At 36.0% G+C, this 23,722-nt stretch overlaps 1 protein-coding gene across 1 annotated transcript in view; it reads left to right on the top strand.

Annotated features, from left to right (window-relative positions):
• BRIP1 (BRCA1 interacting helicase 1) overlaps positions 1–23,722 on the top strand; it is a 212,543-nt gene that overhangs the window by 132,158 nt on the left and 56,663 nt on the right. Inside the window, 2 exon segments of the mRNA XM_047833355.1 lie at positions 4,050–4,209; positions 5,204–5,325. Of these exon segments, the coding sequence (XP_047689311.1) occupies positions 4,050–4,209; positions 5,204–5,325 (282 nt within the window).

Here is a 23,722-nt window from a genome sequence, read left to right as displayed (position 1 = left end):
TCATATCTGCTTTGAAATTTTTTAAACTTTTGTTAGACATTTTCTAAATTGTGACTCTTTGATGTTCTAAATTCTTTTCTATATAATGGGAATTTCTTTGGAGGTAAATGTACATTGAACTAATTTCTTTGTTATTTCTCAAATTGCCTTCTTAAATAGATTTTATGGAATATATTTTGGAATTACCAACTTGATGATCTCCCTCAAGTAAGAGGTATTCCTCAGATCTTGAATGTTAAAAACATAATGTACTGACAGTGATTATCTCAAGATCAAGGAATCAGAGATGAAATGCTAGCTATGTTTTCAGATGACAGAAAACAGTATATCATTAGATTAAATTCCATTAAGTATCAGTAATTACACAAATTCATGACACATTTTATCTGGTTTTACATTCTTAGGATATTTATATCCTCTTCTAAACTGGTATTCAATAGAAAATGTAAACAAATTAATATATTATTCTGAGCATTATCAACTTTATAATAGTCTTGTCTTTTCAGTTGAAGACTTGGTTTGACTCTCCCATAGACACTGTAGCTCTGAATACTGTCACAAGATTTAATAGTTCCTAGCACTAATGAGAGACTGATTCAGAAACAGTGCATATTCAAAAAGCAAATTTTAATAGCCAATCCTTGAGGCACTCAAAAAGGACTTTTAGATTAATGATAGCCCTACTTTTTTTTTTTTTTTTTTTACCTAAATCGTATGGTGTTAACAGAGAATTTTTCTTTTTATTAATCAGGGTACCCTGATCATTATATAATACACAATGAGGTGTTTTACCAATTAGTGGTTTTCTTAATCTGTTCCAATTGTTATAACAAAATACTGCAGACTTGGTAGTTTATAAACAACAAAAATTTATTTTTCACAGCTCTGGAGGCTGGAGGTCCAAGATCAGGTTGGAGGATGGCCCTCTTCCTGGTTGGTAGCTAGGGCCTTCTGGCTGTGTCTCAGATGATGGAAAGAGCTGGGAGCTCTGTGGGATAAGAGCACTCATGTCATTCATGAAAGCTCCACCCTCATGACTTAATCACCTCCCACAGTGCCCACTTCATGATACCATCATCTTTGGGGTTGAGTTCAACATATGAATTTTGAGGGGGACACAAACATTTACACTATAGCAGTGATAACAATTTTGTCTTATGATCTTATTAAGTTTACTTCTGAAAATAGATAGGGTGAAGTTCTGAGGAAATAAGTCATCTTATAAAAATAATTTTTTGTTCTCTAGAGAATTTGGGGTAATGTCCTGTTGCCTACAATGTAATAACTGGTCCACATTGCATAGAACTGTGTGCATAGAACAAGTGGGTAAAACAGGTCAGTTTAAATGATAATAATCCTGGGGTGCCTGGGTGGCTCAGTCGGTTAGGCAGCTGACTTCGGCTCAGGTCATGATCTTGCGGTCCATGAGTTCTGGCCCCGCGTCGGGCTCTGTGCTGACAGCTCAGAGCCTGGAGCCTGCTTCAGATTCTGTGTCTCCCTCTCTCTGACCCTCTCCTGTTCATGCTCTGTCTCTCCCTGTCTCAAAAATAAATAAACGTTAAAAAAATTTTTTTAATGATAATAATCCTAATATTGGCTTTTTTTTCCAGCTCTTACGGTTATTGTTAACTTCTACGTTCTTTGCATTTATTTCTTTTTCCATTTTCCTTTTTTTGTAATTTTTTTTATGTTTATTTTTGAGAAGAAGAGAAATACACAGTGTGAGCGGGGGAAGGGCAGAGAGAGAGGGAGACACAGAATCCGAACCAGGCTCCAGACTTGGAGCTATCAGCACAGAGCCTGATGCGGGCTCGAACCCACAAACTGCGAGATCATAACCTGAGCCCAAGTCGGACATTCAACCAACTGAGCCACCCAGGCACCCTATTTTTTCTTTTTAATGTTTATATATTTTTGAGAGAGAGAGCATGAGCCAGGGAAGGGCAGAAAGAGAGGGGGACAGATGATCTGAAGAGGGCTCTGCACTGACAGAGTCCAAGTGGGGATCAAACTCACAAACTGGGAGATCATGACCTGAGCCAAAGTCAGAAGCTCAACCTACTGAGCCACCCAGGGTGCCCCGATTGTCTAGCATTCTTCAAAAGAATGCTTCATTCAGTTTCAGGTTTTTAAAATAAATACATCTTAAGCTACAAGTATATTTCTAAGTATTATCTGTATTGAATCCCGTATTTTGAATGGTGAGTGCTTTTCTTATTCATACCTAAAGATATCATTAATTCTACTGTGTTTTTCTTTTTTAACCATATGTTCTTTTTTTCCCTAGTTTTATTGAGATATAATTGACATATAACACATGTTTTCTTTAAGAATATAATCTTCAGTGTTGAGTTTGTTTGTTGGGTTTTTTTACCCCACTAACTTTGTATTGTCTATTAGTCTAAAGTTACACTGTTGTTTGAATATGTGGTTAATCTTTTTTAAAATATTTATTTTGAGAGACAGTGTGCATGCTTGTGCACGAGCACATGAGTGGGGAGGGGCAGAGAGAAAATCCCAAGCAGGCCCCACGCTATCAGTGCAGAGGCCAACACGGGGCTTCATCTCACAAACTCTAAGATCACGACCTGAGCCGAAATTAAGAGTTGGATGCTTAACAAACTGAGCCACCCAGGCGCCCCAGAATATGTGGTTAATCTGATAAAGGTTCTTTGAAATTTGTTGAAAGTCGTTTTGTAATCTAGTACATGGTTATTTTTTTTAATAAATGTTCTTTTGTGCTTGTATATTTTCTACTTGTTAGCTACCTGAGTCTCTGTTTATGTATTTACTTAATTCAGTTTACTAATGATGATCAAATTTTTATTTATTTTTTTTCAACGTTTTTTATTTATTTTTGGGACAGAGAGAGACAGAGCATGAATGGGGGAGGGGCAGAGAGAGAGGGAGACACAGAATCAGAAACAGGCTCCAGGCTCTGGGCCATCAGCCCAGAGCCCGACGCGGGGCTTGAACTCACGGACCGTGAGGTCGTGACCTGGCTGAAGTCGGACGCTTAACCGACTGCGCCACCCAGGCGCCCCAATGATGATCAAATTTTTAAACAGCTTAGCTGCCTATGGACTAGGTAAAATGATCTTTAAGAATCTTTAGTTGAGGAAATTAAGGAATTTCACTTTAGGTTTAAAGAAGTAAGTTAAGGGGTGCCTGGGTAGTGGCTCAGTTGGTTAAGTGTCCAACTTCGGCTCAGGTCATGATCTCGCCGTTCATGAGCTCAAGACCCTGCTGACAGCTCAGAGCCTGGAGTCTGCTTTGGATTCTGTGTCTCCCTCTCTCTCTTTGCCCTTCCCCCGCTCATGTTGTGTCTCTCTGTCTCTCTCAAAAATAAATAAACATTAAAAAATCATTTTAAACTGATAACAGATACTACACTTGATCTTAGGTGGATCCTGAGAAACTTAACAAAAGACCATAGGGGAGGGGAATGAAAAAGAAAAAAGTTAGGGAGGGAACCAAACCAAAGACTCTTCAACTGAGAATAAACTGAGGGTTGATGCAGGGCGGGGTGGTGGGGGCGGGGGGAGGGGAGTGGGTGATGGGCATTGAGGAGGGCACCTGTTGGGTTGAGCACTGGGTGTTGTATGGAAACCAATTTGACAATAAATTTCATATTTAAAAAAAATCATTTTAAAGAGATAACTTAAAATTTATCCACTTTGTCAGAAGTCATTTTTCTGTTTTTGAAACCCCAAAATAGCAATCATAGAAGTAGCAGCAGCAGCAGCAGCAGCAGAAGTAATGTTAGTAGTAATAGAAATGGTAACATCAGCACTAGCAGTTAACTATTGTGGAGTTCTTACAGTGTGCAAGGCATCATTCAAAGCTATCTAAATCAGTTCATGAATTTAACCCACTAACAACACTATGGCATATTATTGTTTTTCTCACTTTATAGATGAGAAAAGTAAAACACAGGTTATTAATTCACTTGCCATAGTCACATTGTAGTCACATTTTCTTTCAGCAAACCAAGGTAAGTTCAGTTGGACACACAAAACGTTTATTTTTTTTTTCTTTTTCCTTTCCAGTTATTAGAAAAGTTAAAAGAACGTTGGCTCTCTACTGGTTTATGGCATAATCTAGAGTTGGTGAAAACAGTCATTGTAGAACCACCGGCAGCAGAAAAAATTGATTTTGATGAATTACTACAGATGTACTATGATGCAATCAAATACAAAGGAGAGAAAGGTAATTGGAAATTATTTGATGGCCAATCAAAAAGTATTTTTTATCATAAAGAAGTTGATGCTGTCAGAATTCTGTTACCTTTTAAATGAATTTCACTTAAGAGAAAAGTTATATTTTATAATCTGGGTGAAAAGAAAATAAACTGAAGAAACTCTTTTATTTGGAGTTGTTCTGCTATGGATATTTTCATTGGAGATGCCAGTTCAACTTGAGAAACAGCATATATTCAGGTTAGGAAGACATTTAGTATAGTCTTCCCTACACTACCTAAAATGCTTTGTGAAAGAGGATGGATGGAGTATGCATAAATATCTACCTAAGTAGCCAAATGAGTCCTGCATTTTGATATAAATAATGTACTTTATGCTTACATTCTATTACATAAGGTAAGTTTGAGTTTTCAAAGCATAGCTGAAGTCTTAATTTCAAGTTTAGAGAATGTCCATAAAAAGTTTGACAGGAAGAGCTAATAGTAATAACTTAATGAATAGTGCACCATCTTAAAGATACTGTAACATAATTGTCAATATTGTCAGTATGATGAGATGATACAGAGTATTCTGTGTGTATGTTTTAAATGCTTTCCAATATATTAGTGATTCAATATAATATATAGTACAAACTAGAGTTGTTTAAATCAATCTGAGGCCTTTACATTTTGGTGGTAAAAGTAATGATTGCAGTTACACTCTTAAAGATAAAACAGTTGGTGCCTAAAATTTCTCAGTTCATCTGCAAGTTAATTCTACTCTGATGTGGTTTTTCTGTGGAAGTTATCTGGGAGATACAGTTTGTAAATTGGTTTGGTACCATATTACACAGAAATGCAATTTTGTGGCCCTTTTAAAACTTTATTTCATCATAGTTTTTTATTTTGATGTTTTAAAATTTGCTATGATGATTACTTAATTAGATCTTTTCAAAATGACAAGAATAAGCAGTTTTGAGGAAATTTAGATGTACTTTTTAAAATATTTATTTTTTATTGCTTAAGATGGAGCCCTCTTGGTAGCAGTTTGTCGTGGTAAAGTGAGTGAGGGTCTGGATTTCTCAGATGACAACGCCCGTGCTGTCATAACAATAGGGATTCCTTTTCCGAATGTGAAAGATCTACAGGTAAGCCATCAAAGCCTTAAGTTTTATTTACCACAGAGGTTGTTGATCTTTTTCTTTTTCTTTTTTTTTTTTTTTTGTAGTTTTTACTTAAATTCCTATTAGTTAACATACAGTGTAATATTAGTTTTAGATGCAGAAGTTGTTTATCTTTACATAAAGTTGATTATATGTTTTTCTTCTATCCTGAGATATTTAAATGCTTTGATGACTCAGAATGAGTGAGAAAGGTTTGGTAGATATGGATTTATTTTATTTTTAACTTATATTATCTTTTGCTCAATAAGAGTGATTTTCAAAGTGTGATCTTGGATCAGGAGTATCCGAATCACCTGGGAACTTGATAGAAATATACAGCTCAATCAGAAACTGTATAGGTGAAGCCTAGCAATTTGTGTTTTATCAAGCTCTTAACCACAGACTTACAAAGGCTCTTCAGGGAATTCTAGGGGACTTTCTCTCTGTCTCCCTTCTCTCAGTGCTATGCCCAGCCCTGCTGATTTCAGTGATTTTAGCTGCTCCAAAATCTGATCTCTTGGACCCCAGCTCAGTAGGATCACCATACTCTGCCTGTATGTCAGTGCTCTGTGCTTTTGTCAGGAAATTATACCCAGGAAGAGAGCTAAGAATCATGGAGTTCACCGAATGGTTTCCCTTATCTCAGAGATTATAGTCTTACGCTACCTCATATCTACTGGCTGAAAGCAGTTGCTTTATCTCTTTTGTCCAGTTTTACTTTTACTTACAGTGGGAGGAGGGATCCCAAACTGGTTATTCTGTCAAAGCCAGAAACAGGAGTTTTGCTTCATTATCACTGATTGCTAACCATTATATTTGAAAAATTATTTGCAGCAATAACTTGAAGCCTAAGGTGATGTTATTTTCCATCATGAAGGATTTTCTCTTACTCCCTGCTGGAATTTGAAGGTTCTAGCCATCTGAGACCCAGACTTCAGGTTTTCTGGCCTTTGAGCTGAGCATAATTTATATCCCTCTTCCTAGGGTGCAGTCTGTTACGGTCTCATACCAAAGCAAGAATTCTTTCCCTTACAGTTACATTTATTAATACTTTAGCAGACACTGTGAATTATATAATATTAACAGTAATAAACAGTATTTCTCTGGTTAGCTCCTACTCTTCCCTAACCTCTGGATTTCTTGAAAGTTTCTAAAAGTCCTTAGGAGGTTACCTAATCCTTTCAGCCTTCACTAACTTTGGTGGCTTTCACTACCTTTCTTCAAGTACCGTGACTCTTACTGAGAGTGCTGACAATCATGCCCAGAGCTCCTATCCTAAAATGGTTAATGCTGCCTCTGACTACTGATGAAATAGTTGACATCCAGTCAAGAAAACCGTTTTGTTCACTATCAACAGCTTTCATTGCCACATTCCATTGAAGCTGAATGCTGCTGATGGTACTGCTATTGGCAGTGTTACTGGCTCTCTTTGATGTCTTATCATTTTACCTTGGCCCTATATCGTTGCACTAATGCCGCTTTGTTAAAGTGGAGAGAATCCCTTTCCCCTCTTTGTACCACACGTTCTCCTAATGTCTTAAATATATTTTTTCCCTAAAACTAGCTCTTTAAATTTTTGCTTATTATCTCCTCTCTTTCTTGCACCTATGTATGAGTACTTGAGGACCATAAAAGAAGATAACTTTTTGGCCGATACTAGGTTGTACAAAATATGCTCACAAAAATAGCAAATCCTGAAGGGATTAATTCACATCAAACTCAATCGTGTTACATCTGAGAAGAGAAAGGAATGATGGTGTGGGTAGCTATCAAAAGGGACTTTAACTTTTCCTATATTTGTTTTAGTAGAAAACAAGTTTTAAGAAAATATAGGAAGAATAAAGATGTGTATTATGTCACTCTTTGAAAAAAATTTACATTTAAAGAAAATGTTACTTGTGAACAAAATTACATTTACCTTATATTTTCTCTACTCTCACTCCCAACAACTATGATTATGGGCATTGTTTTTGCACAGGTATTGAGTTCTTACTGCTCTCTTTCCTCAGCATTTTTTTTTCTCAGGCAGTGTCTCACTCCATCATACAAAAAAGATAGCTGGTAACCTGCTCTGACATTCCTTAGTAATGGTCTTGCTTGTTACAGTTCTGCTTATCTGAATTACAATGACTGACTGTAGTTCTACAGAACAGCAAAACAACAAGCTTCACTGCAATCTGGGTGCGGAGGAGGAGGGTGGTTCTAAAGAAGTTTCCCCAGTAGTTCCTGAAAGGGGCAAGTGGAGTAGACCTAAGAGTAGTCCTAACTGCAGGGACAAGGGACAGATAGAGAGGAAAATTCTTTATTGGCAATACCAGATGTAAGGGAAGTGTATTTCTTACTGCCTTATGTCTAGATCAGTTCTTCTTATGTAGCAAACAAGTCTAAAATTTAATGGCTTAAAATAACCATCTGTTATGAGTCACACATCAATTGGTGGGGGTGGTAGCTGGGTGGTAAATGATCTGAGTGAACTTGGCTGGGCTGCTCTGCTGATTTCAGCTGGGCTTAGTCACCTGCTATGGTTTCACCAATGTAGGTTTGGCCCGACTGGGTCAGCTGTGCTCTACATGTATCTCATCCTTTGTATACCAGCAGACTAGCCAGAACGTTTTACCATGTTTTATACCTTGTCAGAGATAGAAGAAGGCAGGCTTGATTGTGCAAATACTTTTCAAATACCTACTTATATCACATCTGCTAACCTATTGCCCAAAGCATGTCATGTGCCTAACTAAGCCCAAAGTCTAGAGCAAGGGGTGGGGTGTGGTTATTTCCTACCACACATGGCAAAGGGCTTAGAATCAAGACTCCAAAAAGGAGTTTTGGCTTTTTTTGTTTTAATAACTAAAGAATATTTATAAGGCATCCATTCAAAAGACTGATGTTTATAAGCTTTAGGAGTATAGGTATACAATTTTTATAATAATTAGGAAGTTCTTTTATCATTTGGAAGTGACCAGAATATAGCCATCGATACCTAAATTTTCTGAATACTTGAAATAAATCAGAACACCATTATGGGTGATTTCTTTTCTTTTTTTTTTTTTCTGAACTTGGAATTAATATTTACTATATATATGATTGACAGGTTAATTGCCATAAATTACAAGAAGTACTACAAATCAATATCAAATAACTAAATGGAATAAGAAAAATGCAAAAGTCGTAAAACATAATCCACAGAAAAAAGTGCAAATAACCAGAAACATATGAAAAAAAGATGTTCCTCCTGACCCAAGAGAGAAATGCAAATTCAAACAATGAGATATTTGTCTTGGAAAAGATTGAAATGAGTGGTGATGCCAGTGATGGAATTAGACTATTTTAGAAGGTGGAAGTGTAAGTTAACACACTCTACTGAGAGCAGTTGGAAATACATATTTAAAGAAACGTCAATTTCAGAATTAAGCTATTGATAAATTTTGGAATCAGATACACCATGTTTAAGAATTTTTCCTGAAGAAATAGTTGTACAAATGTAGGAAGATACATGTTTATAGGTATTAATTGCACTTATGTTTTCATATAAAAAAATTGGCAACCACCTAATTGCCTATCAACTGAAATCTAGCTAAAAAGCATATAGCAGTTGTCTATTGACTATCACACATTTGCGGAAATAGTAAGTTATATCTGTACATACTGACAAGGAATGATAACTGATAAGTGATTTTTAATGGTCAAAATGTGTATAATCTGAACACATTTTTTGTAAAATACATGGTATAAATCTTGAATATGTATTTTAAAAAATCCAAAAGAGTACACATCAAAGCGAAACCTATGATTCTCTCTTGGGAGTGAAACTATGGAAAAGTAATCTTCAACTTCATATATTCTGTATTGCTTAGTTATTTTACAGTGGGCATGTAACACCCTTGTTACCATAAAAATACATAAATTTATATAATTTTAGATATATAAGTTTATATATTTTAAAATATATAATACATAATTTTTGAAGACAGAAATTAATGCTGTTAATGCCGTTGAATAACTGTTATTGATATATTTACCAGACACCTCACTGACACCTGCTAGAGTAACTCAAAATTGTTTAAAAGTTCATTTCAAGTTACAAGCAAGGTGGTGTATTAGTAGACAATATGTGGAGCATTGGTAGAGAGTAGTATAAAACTTTAAATGAAGGGATGAAGCAATAAAAATAGAATATTGAAGAATGGTAATTATTTGGGAAATTTTAATGGCTAGAGAATATGACATTCCAGGTTCTTTGTAACATCAGTGCTCAGTACACCACATTTTGCTCTGTAGTTGCAATTATGCTTACTGATGATTCTCGAAATGTATAAAAAATCAGCACAAATCATCTTCAGTAGTTCTCTCTGATTACTACCAGGGATCCATATTTCTTGTATCAAATAGAAAGAAGCGTTCTTTTTTTTTTTATTTCATTTTTTATTTTTTAAAATTTAATTCCAAATTAGCATATAGTGCAACAATGATTTCAGGAGTAGATTCCTTAGTGCCCCTTACCCATTCAGCCCATCCCCCTTCCCATAACCCTCAGTTTGTTCTCCATATTTATGAGTCTCTTCTGTTTTGTCCCCCTCCCTTTTTTTTATATTATTTTTGTTTCCCTTTCCTTATGTTCATCTGTTTTGTCTCTTAAAGTCTTCATATGTGTGAAGTCATATGATTTTTGTCTTTCTCTGACTAATTTCACTTAGCATAATACCCTCCAGTTCCATCCACATAGTTGCAAATGGCAAGATTTCATTCTTTTGGATTGCCGAGTAGTACTCCATTGTATATATATATACACACCATATCTTCTTTATCCATTCATCCATCGATGGACATTTGGGCTCTTTCCATACTTTGGCTATTGTTGATAGTACTGCTATAAACATGGGGGTGCATGTGTCCCTTCGAAACAGCACACCTGTATCCCATGTATAAATGCCTAGTAGTACAATTGCTGGTTCATAGGTTAGTTGTATTTTTAGTTTTTTGAGGAACCTCCATACTGTTTTCCAGAGTGGCTACACCAGCTTGCATTCCCAGTGGGTGATTTCTTAAAATTCGTAAGTGATCCAACAAGTTATTGAAGATATTTATTTTGGATAAAAAAGGAAAAAATATATAAATTAAATTTATAAATTATAAAATTATAATTATAAATTAAATATATTTAATAATTAAATATATTATATATTATATATTAAATAATTAAGTATATTATGTATTTATATATTGTATATTATATATTAAAAATATATTTAATTTAATTTATAAACAAAATATAAAAGAATAAAAATATAAACATATACATACACAAATATACATATACATATATACAAATATAAACAAAATATAAAAGAAATACAAAAGTTTGATAATTAAGTCACTTCATTTTTTTGTTTCTGCCTATGCTTTTGGTGGCATATTTAGGAAACTTTGACAAATCTAGGCCATGCAGATCTGTCCCAGTTTTCTTCAAAGAGTTTCATAGTTTGAACTCTGAAATTTAGATACGTGATCCCGTTTGAGTAAAATTTTTTTAATGTTTATTTATTTTGGGAGAGAGAGTACGAGCAGGGGAGGGGCAGAGAGAGAGAGAGGGAAGGAGAGAGGGAGAGAGAGAGAGAGAGAGAGAGAGAGAGAGAGAGAGAGAGAATCCCAAGCAGCCTCCGCACTGTCAGCGCAGAGGCCTACGCTGGGCTGGATCCCACAAACCAAACCGTAAGATCATGACCTTAGCCGAAACCAAGAGTTGGACAATTAACTGCCTAAGCCACCTAGGTGCCCTGCGTAAATTTTTGTATATGACATAAGATAAGAGTTCAGCTTCCTTACATCTGAAATGAGTCACTTATAGACACCATATAGTTTTTTTAATTCATCCAGCCAAATTCTGCCTTTCTGTTGGAGAGTTTAATCTATTCACAAAGTAATTACTGATAAGGAAGGACTTAGTTCTACTATTTAGTTATTTCTTTTCTGTGCTTTTTGTTTCCAGTTGCTTTGGTATTACCCCTTTTTGTATTTAGTTGGTTTTTTTTGTTGTGTACTATTTTGGTCCCCTTCTTTTCTTTTGTGTACATTGTTTAGTTATTAGTATTACCTTGGGGATTACAAGTAACATCTTAACCTCTGTCCTTCCTGTTTTATATCATTACGGTCATACATTGCATTTTTATACATTGTATGCTCATTAACATAATTTATAATTATTGTTTTACACATTTGCCTTTTAAATCATGTAGAAAAAAAGAATTACAAACTAAAAGTATAATAATACTGGCTTGTATGTTTAACTACACAGTTCTCTTTACCAGTGCCCTTTATTACTTCCTTTACTTCCTTTACTATAGTAGGAAGTATTAAACTAAACTGAAGTACTTCCTACTATATTGCCTTCATTATATTATATTTTAGTGTTTATAAATGCACTTTGTAATCTGTTATATGGTGTACTTCAAGGATTAGGATAATTTCTTAAACATCTTTGTCTCTATAATTGGAATGTAGTGAGTGTTCAATAAATGTTGATTTAATTAACACTTAATATAAACTCATTTAATATATTTAAGTCTTAAATATATATATTTTCATATTTAAACATGTCTCATATTTAAACATATTTAAATATATTATATTTAAGTATTAAGTATATTCAATATATTGATTGAAATAAATTAAAATAGAACTAAAAGTTAAATATGTATTAATATTCAGGCATACCTCTTTTTTAAATTTTTTCTTTTAGTTTAAATTTTTGTTTGTTAACATTCAGTGCAATATTGGTTTCAGGAGTAGAATTCAGTGATTCACACATACAACACCCAGTGCTCATCACAAGTGCCCTCCTTAGTACCCATCACCCACTTAGCCCATCTCCCACCCACCTCCCTCTGTCAACCCATAGTTTGTTCTCTAGCATTAAGAGTCTCTTGTGGTTTTTCTCTCTTCTCCCCACCGCTTCTCATATATTTATCTGTTTTGTTTCTTAAATTCCACATAGGAGTAAAATCACATGGTATTTGTCTTTCTCTGATTAACTTATTTTGCTTACTATAATACATTCTAGCTTCATCCATGGTATTGCAGATGGCAAGATTTCATTCTTTTTGCTGGCTGAGTAATATTCCATCATATACACATAAATGCCACATCTTCTTTATCCATTCATCATGTGTTTTGATTACTCCACTAACTGGCTGTTCCTCCATCTCTCCCCCTCTTCTTGGGCCTATTTTCTGAGATACCACAATACTGAAATTGGTACACTTCACCCCCTCTTCTTGGGCCTGTTTCCTAAGACACCACAATATTGAAATTGGTACAGTTAATAACCTTTCAGTGACCTCTAAGTGTTCAAGTGTCACATGTCTCACTTTAAATCAAAAGCTAGAAATGATTAAGCTTGGTGAGGTAGGCATGTCGAAAGCTGAGATATGCTGAAATGTGTCAAATGGCCTCTTGTGTCAAACAGTTAGCCAAGTTGTGAATGCAAAGCCAAAAGTTCTTGAAGGAAATTTAAAATGCTACTCCAGTGAACACAAAAATGATAAGCAAAACAGCTTTATTGCTGATGGAGAAAGTTTTTTTGGTCTGGATAGAAGATCAAACCAGCCACAACATTCTCTGAAGCCAACACCTAATCCAGAGTAAGGCCTTAATTATCTTTAATTCTATGAAGGATGAGAGAGGTGAGGAAGAAAAGTTTGAAGCTAGCAGAGGTTGGTTCATGAAGACATCTTCATAATATCAAAGTGCAAGGTGAAGCAGCAAGTGCTCACGTAGAAGCAGCAAATTATCCAGAAGATCTAGCAAAGATAATTAATCAAGGTGGCTACACTGAACAACAGGTTTTCAATGTAGATGAAACAACCTTATACTGGAAAAAGAGACCATCTAGTATAGGAACATCTAGAAAAGAGAAGTCAATTCCTGGCTTCAAAGCTTCAAAGGATGGGCTGACTTTTCTTAGTGGCTAATGCAACTGGTGACTTTAAGCTGAAGCCAGTGCTCATTTCCCATTCCAAAAATCTTGGGGCCCATAAGAATTATGTTCAGTCTACTCTGCTTGTGCTCTATAAATGGAGCAACAAAGCTTGGATGACAACACATCTATTTACAACATGGTTTACTGAATATTTTAAGCCCACTCCTGAGACCTACTAATCAGAAAAAAAGAAAAAAAAAAAGATTACTTTCAAAATATGACTGCTCATTGACAGTGCACCTGGACACCCAAGAGCTCTGATGGAGAAATGCAATGAGATTAATGTTGTTTTCATGTCTGCTAATACCACATTCATTCTGCGCTCATGGATCAAGGAGTAATTTTGACTTTCAAGTCTTACTATTTAAGAAATACATTTTTATAAGGCAATAGCTGCCATTGATAGGGATTTCTCTAATGGATCTGGGCAAGGTCAACTGAAAACCTTCTGGAAAGGATTCATTATTATAGATGCCAATAAGAACATTCATGATTCATGGGAAGAGGTCAGAATATCAGCATTAACAGGAGTTTGGAAGGAGTTGATTCCAACCCTCAGAGATGACTTTGAGGGACTCAAGACTTCAGTGGAGGGGTGCCTAGGTGGCTCAGTTGGTTGGACACCCAACTTCAGCTCAGGTCATGATCTCGCAGTTCATGAGTTCAAGCCCCACATCAGACTCTATGCTGACAGCTCAGAGTCTGGAGCCTGCTTCAGATTCTGTGTCCCCACCTCTCTTCTGCCCCTTCCCCGCACCCCCCACACTCTCTCTCTCTCCCTCTCTATGTCAAAAATAAACATTAAATTTTTTTTTAAAAAATTATAAAAAAGACTTCACTGGAAATGTGGTAGAAATACTAAGAGAACTAGAGTTAGAAGTAGAACCTGAGGATGTGACTGAATTCCTGCAATCTCATGATAAGAATTTAATGGAAAAGGAATTGCTTCTTATGGATGAGCAACGTAATCTCCTAGTGAAGATGCTGTGAAGATTGTTGAAGTGACAGCAAAAGATTTAGAATATTACATTAACTTAGTTGGTAAAGAAGTGGCAGGGTTTGAGAGAATGGATTCCCAATTTTGAAAGAAATTCCACTGTGGGTAAAATGCTATTAAACAGCACCATGTGCTATAGAGAGAGTTTATGAAAGCAAGAGTCAATCAATATGACAGACTTCATTGTTGTCATATTTTAAGAAATTGCCATAGCCACCCCAGCCTTTAGCAACCACTACCCTGGTCAGTCAGCAGCCATCATCACTGAGGGAGGAACCCCACTAGCAGAAAGATTTTGACTCACTGAGACGATGATTAGCACTTTTAGCAATTAAGGCATTTATGTTGTTTCTTTTTTTTAAGACATAATGCTATTGCACCCTTAATAGACTACAGTATAGTGTAAACATAACTTTTATATGTACTGAGAAATGAAAATTCACTTGACTCATTTTATTTTCATATTTGCTTTATCACAGTGGTCTGGAATCAAACCCATAATATCTCTGAGGTGTCTATTCCTATTTAATATAAGTTATTAAAATAGTATTTAGTTTTGTTGTTTGTTTTACTTGACACTATTATTTAAAAACAACAATTCTAAGGCGCATGGGTGGCTCAGTCAATGGAACATCCAACTCTTGGTTTTCACTCAGTTCATCTCATGGTTCATGGGTTCAAGCCCCACTTTGGACTGTGCACTGATAGCATGGAGCCTGCTTGGGATTCTCTCTCTTTTTCTGTCTCTGCCTCTCTCCTGTACATGTGCACGTGCTTGCTCTCTCTGTCTCTCTGTCTCTCTCTCTCTCTCTCTCTTAAAAATAAATCTTAAAAAAAATTTTTTTAATCTTTTTTTTTTTTAATTTTTTTTTTCAACGTTTATTTATTTTTGGGACAGAGAGAGACAGAGCATGAACGGGGGAGGGGCAGAGAGAGAGGGAGACACAGAATCCGAAACAGGCTCCAGGCTCTGAGCCATCAGCCCTGAGCCTGACGTGGGGCTCGAACTCCCGGACTGCGAGATCGTGACCTGGCTGAAGTCGGATGCTTAACCGACTGCGCCACCCAGGCGCTCCTAATCTTTATTTATTTTTGAGAGAGAGACAGAGTATGAGCAGGGGAGGAGGAGAGAGAGAGGGAGACACAGAATCTGAAGCAGGCTCCAGGCCCTGAGCTGTCAGCACAGAGCCCGACACGGGACTCGAACTCATGAACCGTGAGATCATGACCTGAGCTGAAGTTGGACGCTCAGCTGAGCCACCCAGGCACCCCTCTAAATAAGTAAACTTTAAAAAAATCCTCCAGTTCTATATACTTTAATTAAAACATGGTAATGATAGTAATCATTATTAGATGATAATAGGACATTAGTGAACATTAATATGACTTAAATGAGGCAATATGGTGTGTTGTTACAGTCATTAAAGGAGTTACAGAAGAAAATGCTCAATCCCAGTACCATTTTATACTAATACATAGTAGAACATAATAAATGAAGCGGGTGTCTTATATTGGTTATACTGATTGTCACTCTTTATATATTATTTTTCTGTTGCTGCATTAGTATGATCACATAGTAGCTTAAAACAATACACATTTCTTAAATGTCACAGTTTCTGTAGGGCAGGCATGTAGGTGTGGCTTAACCAGCTTCTCTCCTCAGGCTTCCACAGGCTGCAGCCAAAATGTTGGCTGGGTTGTGTTCTTATCTGGACCTTGGGGTCTTCTTCCAAGCTCATCCAGGATGTTGGCAGAATTCAGTTCCTTATGGTTGTAGGACTGATCCAACCAGGGGCAACTCTCATCTCAGGCTATGCAGAGTTCCTTGCCCTGTGGCCTTCTCACAAGCCCTCTCACCACATGGCAGTTAACTTCTTCACAAGGTCAACAAGATAGATAAGAAGCAAGTCACAGGTTCTGCTCATACTTAAGGTGAGAAGATTATATAAGACACAACTCTCTGAGTCACCTTATGGTATGTTTGCCATATTCTTGTTTTTGGTAAAATGAGATGATGAACTAAATGATTTCCATAAATGGCTCTTCCAAAACCAAAATAGTGCTTCAAATTACTTACTAGACTTAGGATAACTTAGGACTTTATTAATAGGACTTTTATATTAATACTCAGTCTATCACACAGAAATAAGTGGAAGCTATTTATATTGAAGACCTTAAATATTACAGCTTCTGGAAATGAAACAATCTATTTCTACATTATTTTCTTCATTGTTTCATTTGAATTCATATTTTAGAAGATTAAGATCAGTGTCTGAGTTAGAAAAGTGATTTGAGTGGGAAAAAGCAATGACATTAATTTTATGATACTAAAATTTTTTTCTTAAATTTGAGACACAGATTATGGAAATAAAAATGAAAATACAGTTTAAAATACTAACTTAAGACTCTTATAGTCTCAGTTGCAGAGTTTGGCTTTTAGAGAAGCAGGAAAATGTATGTTAGAGCCAAAAATATGACTTCTTTGGCTGTGACCAGGATTTCCTCTTCCCACCTTGGGGACTAGAAAGTAGAGGTAGGAAAATTTCATTTTGGAGCCAAGTGTGACTTGTTTAGTTCAAGTCATAATTTATTGCACATACCTCAGGGACCTGAAAATAAAGAAACCCACTATGAAATGTTGATAATGGGCCACTCTGAAGGGCAAGCATTAAGCTAACTTTCCCAGTGAGGGTTTTTTTCACTTCCACCTTTCCCAGATGCTTCTGATCATTCTATAAGGACATACTTAATCGTGTAATAGTTAAAAAGAAAACTTTCTGTGCACTAAACCATAGTATTTGAGGGGCAGAAAAGTGAACCAAGGCCTTTATATGATTAGATGTCGGTGGAAAAGTATAACTGAAAGAAAAGGTTTTTTTAATGCAGGTAAGTCACAGTATAACAAGGCTGCCATTTAATGGATATCTAAAGCAAATCCTTTGGCCAATTAGTATGATCTAAAAGCTACAAAAACCTTCAACTTTCTAATTCAGACATCTACATCTCAAATTGGTGGCATATTCATAATTTGTGAGACATTATAAGGTACAATATTTAGATTTTAAAATTAAATTTTATTTATATTCCTTAACATAGTTTGGTAGTATATAGAAATTTTTTTTTCGTGGATATTGTGCCTTTAACTCCCCTGTGGAAAATTCATAAAACCACAGAATATGGCAAAAAAATTTTATACTTTAAAAATGTTCAAGTGGTATTTTAGATTTTTATAATTGGTTTCATAAAATTTGATGGTAACATTCAATTTCAGAAGTGCTCTTACAGCAATTGAAATATCTTAAGATGATAAATTTTATGTGCTTATTATTTTTCTTTATAATATAGTATGTTGAGTTATTAAAATTGATTTTATTTGGAAACTATTTACAATTCAGAGGATGATCTGATTAGTTATCTTAGTTTTGACATACAGTAACTATTATTTTTTTTTAGCAAACTTCTCTTAGCTCTGAAGGTACTGAACTATATAAATATATTATTTTAATCAATTTTTAGAAGTTATACTCATAATTGAAAAATATAGGTATGTTAAATTAGTTATTGACTTTATAACAAACATGTATAAATTTATAGACTTCCATGCATCCTTGGCATTTTATAAACCTCAGAAAAGGGCTTGTTAGCCTTTGCATGCCCCCAGAAGATAACACCATTGGGGTGCCTGGGTGGCTAAGTTAAGTCCAACTTCAGCTCAGGTTGCGATCTCATGGTTTGTGAGTTCCAGCCCTGCATCGGGCTCTCTGCTGTCAGCACAGAGCCTGCTTTGCATCCTTTGCCCCTCTGTCTCTGCCCCTCCCCTGCTCACACTCTCTCTCTCTCAAAAATAAACATTTTTAAAAAGATATCAACATTAATAAAACAGTGCACATTAAACCACATTCAACCAGTGTTTTCAAGTGTCAAAGTACTTTTTTTAAAAAATTAAAAAAAAATGTTTTTTAATGTTTATTTTTTGTGACAGAGAGAGAGAGAGAGAGACAGAGCAAGCATGAGTCGGACTGAGCCACCTCAAGTATCAAAGCATTATTAGATGATAGCAATATATGAATTCTTAAATCTGACCTTTCTTTTTAAGGAGATTGTTGTTGATTCTTCATTATTCCTTGTTCCTTTGGCAGCAGTGTGTATATTCATCAGTAGATGAATGAAGGCAGGAATGTAAAGGGCTATAGTATATCAAGACAAACAATTTCGGAAACAGAAACTATTCTTAATTTTAAGTAGGTTTATCTATTCCTTTTGTATCACTTCCATAATTGTGCTGATGATCTTGAGTATTGTAGCATTCATGTATTCATTCATGTAATAAGTTTCTACTAAGAGCCTAATTTGTACTAAATACAGTAGGTATAAAAATGAACATGATGCTGGGGTACCTGGGTGGCTCAGTCGGTAAGTGTCCGACTTCGGCTCAGGTCATGATCTCACAGTTCATGAGTTCGAGCCCTGCATCGGGCTCTGTGCTGACAGCTCAGAGCCTAGAGCTGCTTTGGGTTCTGTGTCCCCCTCTCTCTCTGCTCCTACCCCACTCACAGTCTGTCTCTCTCTCAAAAATAAATAAACCTTAAAAAAATTTTTTTAAATGAACATGATGCTATCTGTATACTACTAAAGTCTTTAGTGAAGGACATGAATGTATTACAGTGTTTGGTGGGATTGAATCTGAGTGTTCAAATACTTAGAGAAAGTAAAATTAAGGAATACCTTTCTTTCACCTCTCATCCAGATATCCATTTACTTAGATTTGCCTGAAATAGATGGAGACAGAGAGATGAGATTTGAATCTTGTCTACAATGATATTGAAGCATACAAACATTTGATAAAGTGGAATGGCCTCACCAAAGGTCAGATTACAATAAGACTATTAATATCGTTAAGACTATTCAGAATACCGAAACAACCATTTTTTTAAATATCTGCCAAGAGTACCAAGTACTTTAATAGACTGGTGACACAGTGAACCACTATACAGATTATAGCCCTCTGACTCATGTAACTTACAGTCTAGCAAGGAATAGTGACATTAAAGTAATGAAGTTAATTACAGTCGTGATAAATGCTGTAAGAAAAAGTCACAAGAACTATGAGAATGTATAACAGGATCCTGACCCAGTCTTTGTGGGTAAAGAAAGACTTCCTGAGGAAGTGATATTTAGGCTGACACTTAAATACTGTCCTAGAAGGCTAAGACTTATATAGATGAACAGAATGGGTAAGAGTATTCTCAGCAGAAAGAGTGGCCTATGCTAAGGCTCTAAAGGTGTGAAAGAGGATAAGCAGTTTCCAGGAATTGAAAGAGGCTGAGGTGGAGAGTGGGGGAGAATGGCATGTGAATAGAGACTGGGAGAGATATTAAGGAGCCAAATCATTTAGGACTCTGTATGCCATTTTAAGGATTTGAGACTATTCTAAGCCAAGGGAAATTCTAAGCTGTCCTGTGGGAAACCAGATCTGGGAATAGAGCCTGAGGTCAGAGTGTAGTGGATTTTTAGTTATAGTGTAGCATCTGATACAGAAACCCACCTGGATCTAGCCCCAATAATAACATGTGGTTACCCAGGGGAAATGGCTATGTATATAAACTTAAAGGGCTGTAATACTAAACTCCCAACATTTAGGAGTCCAGCAATTTGCTGTCGGAATTTTTGGAAACACTTAGACCAAAGCACAGATATGGAGGAAAAACCATGTCACCTCTGAAGGTCTAGAATGAGTTTATCCTCAATTACTTAAACATTTTTTTCCTCCTCAGAATGCTTTTTTTTTTTCAAGATAGTTTGGCCAAAAGTATTATTAAAGTAAGTTTTAAGTGCACTTTGAAATAACAAAATTAGAATCTAGTTTAAATCTAATTTAACAACTTGTAATTTGCCGTGGACAGTGAAAACTGAGATAACCAAACCCTTGTTCCCATCCTTTTTAAAAAACAAACAAGCATAAAAACACAAAAATAAATGGCTGAGGTATTTTTAATTTTTAAATTAAAAAATTCCCATATTTCTTTTTTTTTTTTTTTAATTTTTTTTTCAACGTTTTTATTTATTTTTGGGACAGAGAGAGACAGAGCATGAACGGGGGAGGGGCAGAGAGAGAGGGAGACACAGACTCGGAAACAGGCTCCAGGCTCCGAGCCATCAGCCCAGAGCCTGACGCGGGGCTTGAACTCACGGACCGTGAGATCGTGACCTGGCTGAAGTCGGACGCTTAACCGACTGCGCCACCCAGGCGCCCCAAAAAATTCCCATATTTCTTAAAGGAATGTTTTGGGATCAGGGGAAGAAACATTTAAAATCACAAAATTTCAAGCAGTTTTCATTAGCCTTTTTCCTTCTTTTCCTCCCAATAATCATGTCATTCTAGTTCTGTTGGGGGGGGGGGGACAGATAAAAAGCCATGCCTGAATATAGCTACAAATTAAAGCTTTGGATATTTAACAAATAAAAACTTTCGGTTTATGAAAATTTTTGAAATTATATTTTCTTATGTGCATCTTGTTGGCAAGAGCAAGAACTTTATTGACTTGTATTTTACTTTTGTTCTCATAGTAGGTTGAAGGCTTTAAAAGTGATATTATCACCCTGGGAACTTATGAGGTTGATTGACACATTACTTCCAGTGGCCTAGAGCATAATCAGCACCACTGACCTCAAGGGAAGTGGTGGAATTGACTTTTAACTTCTCTGAAAGTTTTCTTTTTCTTTAGAGTAGAATTTTTTGTTGCAGTGGATTTTGGCCTATTTATATTTCCTTAATCAAATCCCCTTGTTGTGAGCAATGTTCTGTGCATTGTAGGATGTTTGGCAGCATCTCTGGCCTTTACCTATAGATGCCAGTAGCAAACCCTTCTCTCCTCACTAGTTGTGACAACCAAAAATGTCTGTAGACATTGCCAAAATCTTTTGGTAGACAAAATCAATGTCAGTTGAGCACCATTGCTTTATATAATAAGGCATAGGAGCAGCTGGCTAATTCAGTCAGTTGAGCATCTGACTCGACTTTGGCTCAGGTCACGATCCCTGGGTCATGGGATTGAGCCCTGCATAGGGTGCTGAGCACGGTAAATGCTCAAGATTTTATCTCTTTCTCTCTTCCCTTCTGCCCCTCTACCCTGCTCATGCTGTCTCTCTCTAAAAATATTTATGTGTGATATATATAAATATATATATAGAGAGAGAGACATAATGGGTGTGTGTCATGAATTAAAATGAGCAATCTGTTTATCTTTTAATTATTTTTTATCAAGTTGAAAAAAGTTCAATAAAGCTTTTACTAAGAGCCTAATTTATACAAAATACAGTTGTTTCTTATATTAACAATATCTTGGCTTCTGCCCCACTCCCAGCCCTTGCTTCTGAGAGGCAGCGACTTTCGCTTCTTTTAGCTATTTTGTCTGGTATTTACTCCATATTTTATCTTTATTTAATCAGTTTTAGACCTAAGTATTTATTTGCTATATTGAGATAAGGATTTTAGCTTACTATATGCCTTTTCCTTCTTTTTCCTCCTAACATAGTTACATCACATTTTAAAAATTAAATCCATAATCAATATTCACATCATGACTATGAAAATGTTGTTCATTGGGGCGCCTGGGTGGCTCAGTCAGTTAAGCGTCCGACTTCAGCTCAGGTCACTATCTCACAGTCCGTGAGTTCGAGCCCTGCATCAGGCTCTGGGCTGATGGCTCAGAGCCTGGAGCCTGCTTCCAGTTCTGTGTCTCCCTCTCTCTCTGCCCCTCCCCCGTTCATGCTCTGTCTCTCTCTCTCTCTCAAAAATAAATAAACATTAAAAAAAAATTTTTTTTAATAAAAAAAGAAAATGTTGTTCATTGTAGTCAAATAATTTCCTTCCTTTCTTGAACTTTTTATCTTCCTATTAATAATGCCCTCTGTCCTTTTTTCCTTTTCAAAAGATCTTTGTTTTGGGTGTTTTGGTGTTGTTTTTTTTTTAAGTTTATTTATTTATTTTGAGAGAGACAGAGCATGAGCAGGGGAGGGGCAGAGAGGGAAAAAGAGAATCCGAAGAAGGCTCAGTGCTGTCAGCGCAGAGCCCCATGTGGGGCTCAATCTTAACCAACTGAGCCACCTAGGTGCCCCTAAAAGATCTTTAAATTAATTTTGGGTCACCCTTCAATGAATATATGCAACACTTCTCAATACAGTTTTCCTATCAGATCTGTGAGATATTAGGTCAGTCCTTTTTTTCCCTCTGAAGACATTGCTCCTGGAGCCTCCTGATCTCCTACTTCAATCAAGCAAGACCAAGTTGTTCTTTAGCCCACTTAACTGCCAGATTCCTGAGATTTCCTTTTGCTGTCATCCTGGGAATTTGATTTGCCTATCTTCTGTGTTGGATCCTAAGTTTCCTGAGTCTCAAATCTTCCTAAATGTTTTCATCTTCATAGTACAGTCCTCCGGCAGTTTATCTATACTTTCATTTCCTGAGCTTTTTTGGACTCCTGCTGGCCTAACTGGCTTATTTCCCATCAGTAGCTCTGTGGGTACTTTGGTTTGAACTTTCACCTCTCTGCTCAGTCATACACCTTTTGTCCATCTGCTTTTCACATTCATGTATCAGGTTTTGAGTTCGCAGATGTCTCTTAGTTTAATTGAAGATGAGGTCTGTTTCTCTTATTTGTCTTTTAAGTTTGGAGAAGTTTTTATGTCTTTTATGTCTTTTTCCTTTCTGAAACTAGAAGTCTTCATTACTTTGTAAGATTAAGTATGGGATTTTAAAATGTTGTGATCCCAGGGGTGCCTGGGTGGCTCAGTCAGTTAAAAGTCCAACTCTTGATTTCGGCTCAGGTCATGATCTCATGGTTTCGTGGGTTCTAGCCCCACATCAGGCTCCATGCTGATGGTGTGGAGCCTGCTTAGGATTCTCTCTCTCCCTCCCCTTCTCTCTCTGCCCCTCCCTCACTCCCGCTGTCTCGGTCTCTCAAAAATAAATAAACTTAAAAACTTAAATAAATAAATAAATAAATAAATAAATAAATAAATAAATAAATAAAATCTATGATCCCATATACTTTATTCCCACACTTCTACATGCACATTTGAGAAGCTCTAAATCAAATATTCCTAACAATAATATTGTAAAGGTAGAAAGGAATAATTGTTCTAAAAAATCAAGTATATACTTATATTTGAAAGATAAATTTGGATGTAATAAAAATCTAGATGGAGAAAGTATCGTAATTCATTTGTTAGGCTGTGGAGGTAATAAGCAGTTTCAAGGTTTTAAGTGTATTGCAGTATTTTTCAGTACTTCTATAATCTTTGTTACATGCATACTTTCTTGTGACCATGTTTGTTTTTAAATGTCACAGTGTTTAATCATGTGAAATCTGAGTCTGAGCCTCCTCTTACTGTGATTACCTTCTACTTTC

The sequence above is a fragment of the Prionailurus viverrinus genome, chromosome E1, assembly GCF_022837055.1.
Source record: "Prionailurus viverrinus isolate Anna chromosome E1, UM_Priviv_1.0, whole genome shotgun sequence".
NCBI classification, from domain to species: Eukaryota; Metazoa; Chordata; class Mammalia; order Carnivora; family Felidae; genus Prionailurus; species Prionailurus viverrinus.
This window is presented reverse-complemented; position numbering and strand designations above follow the sequence as displayed.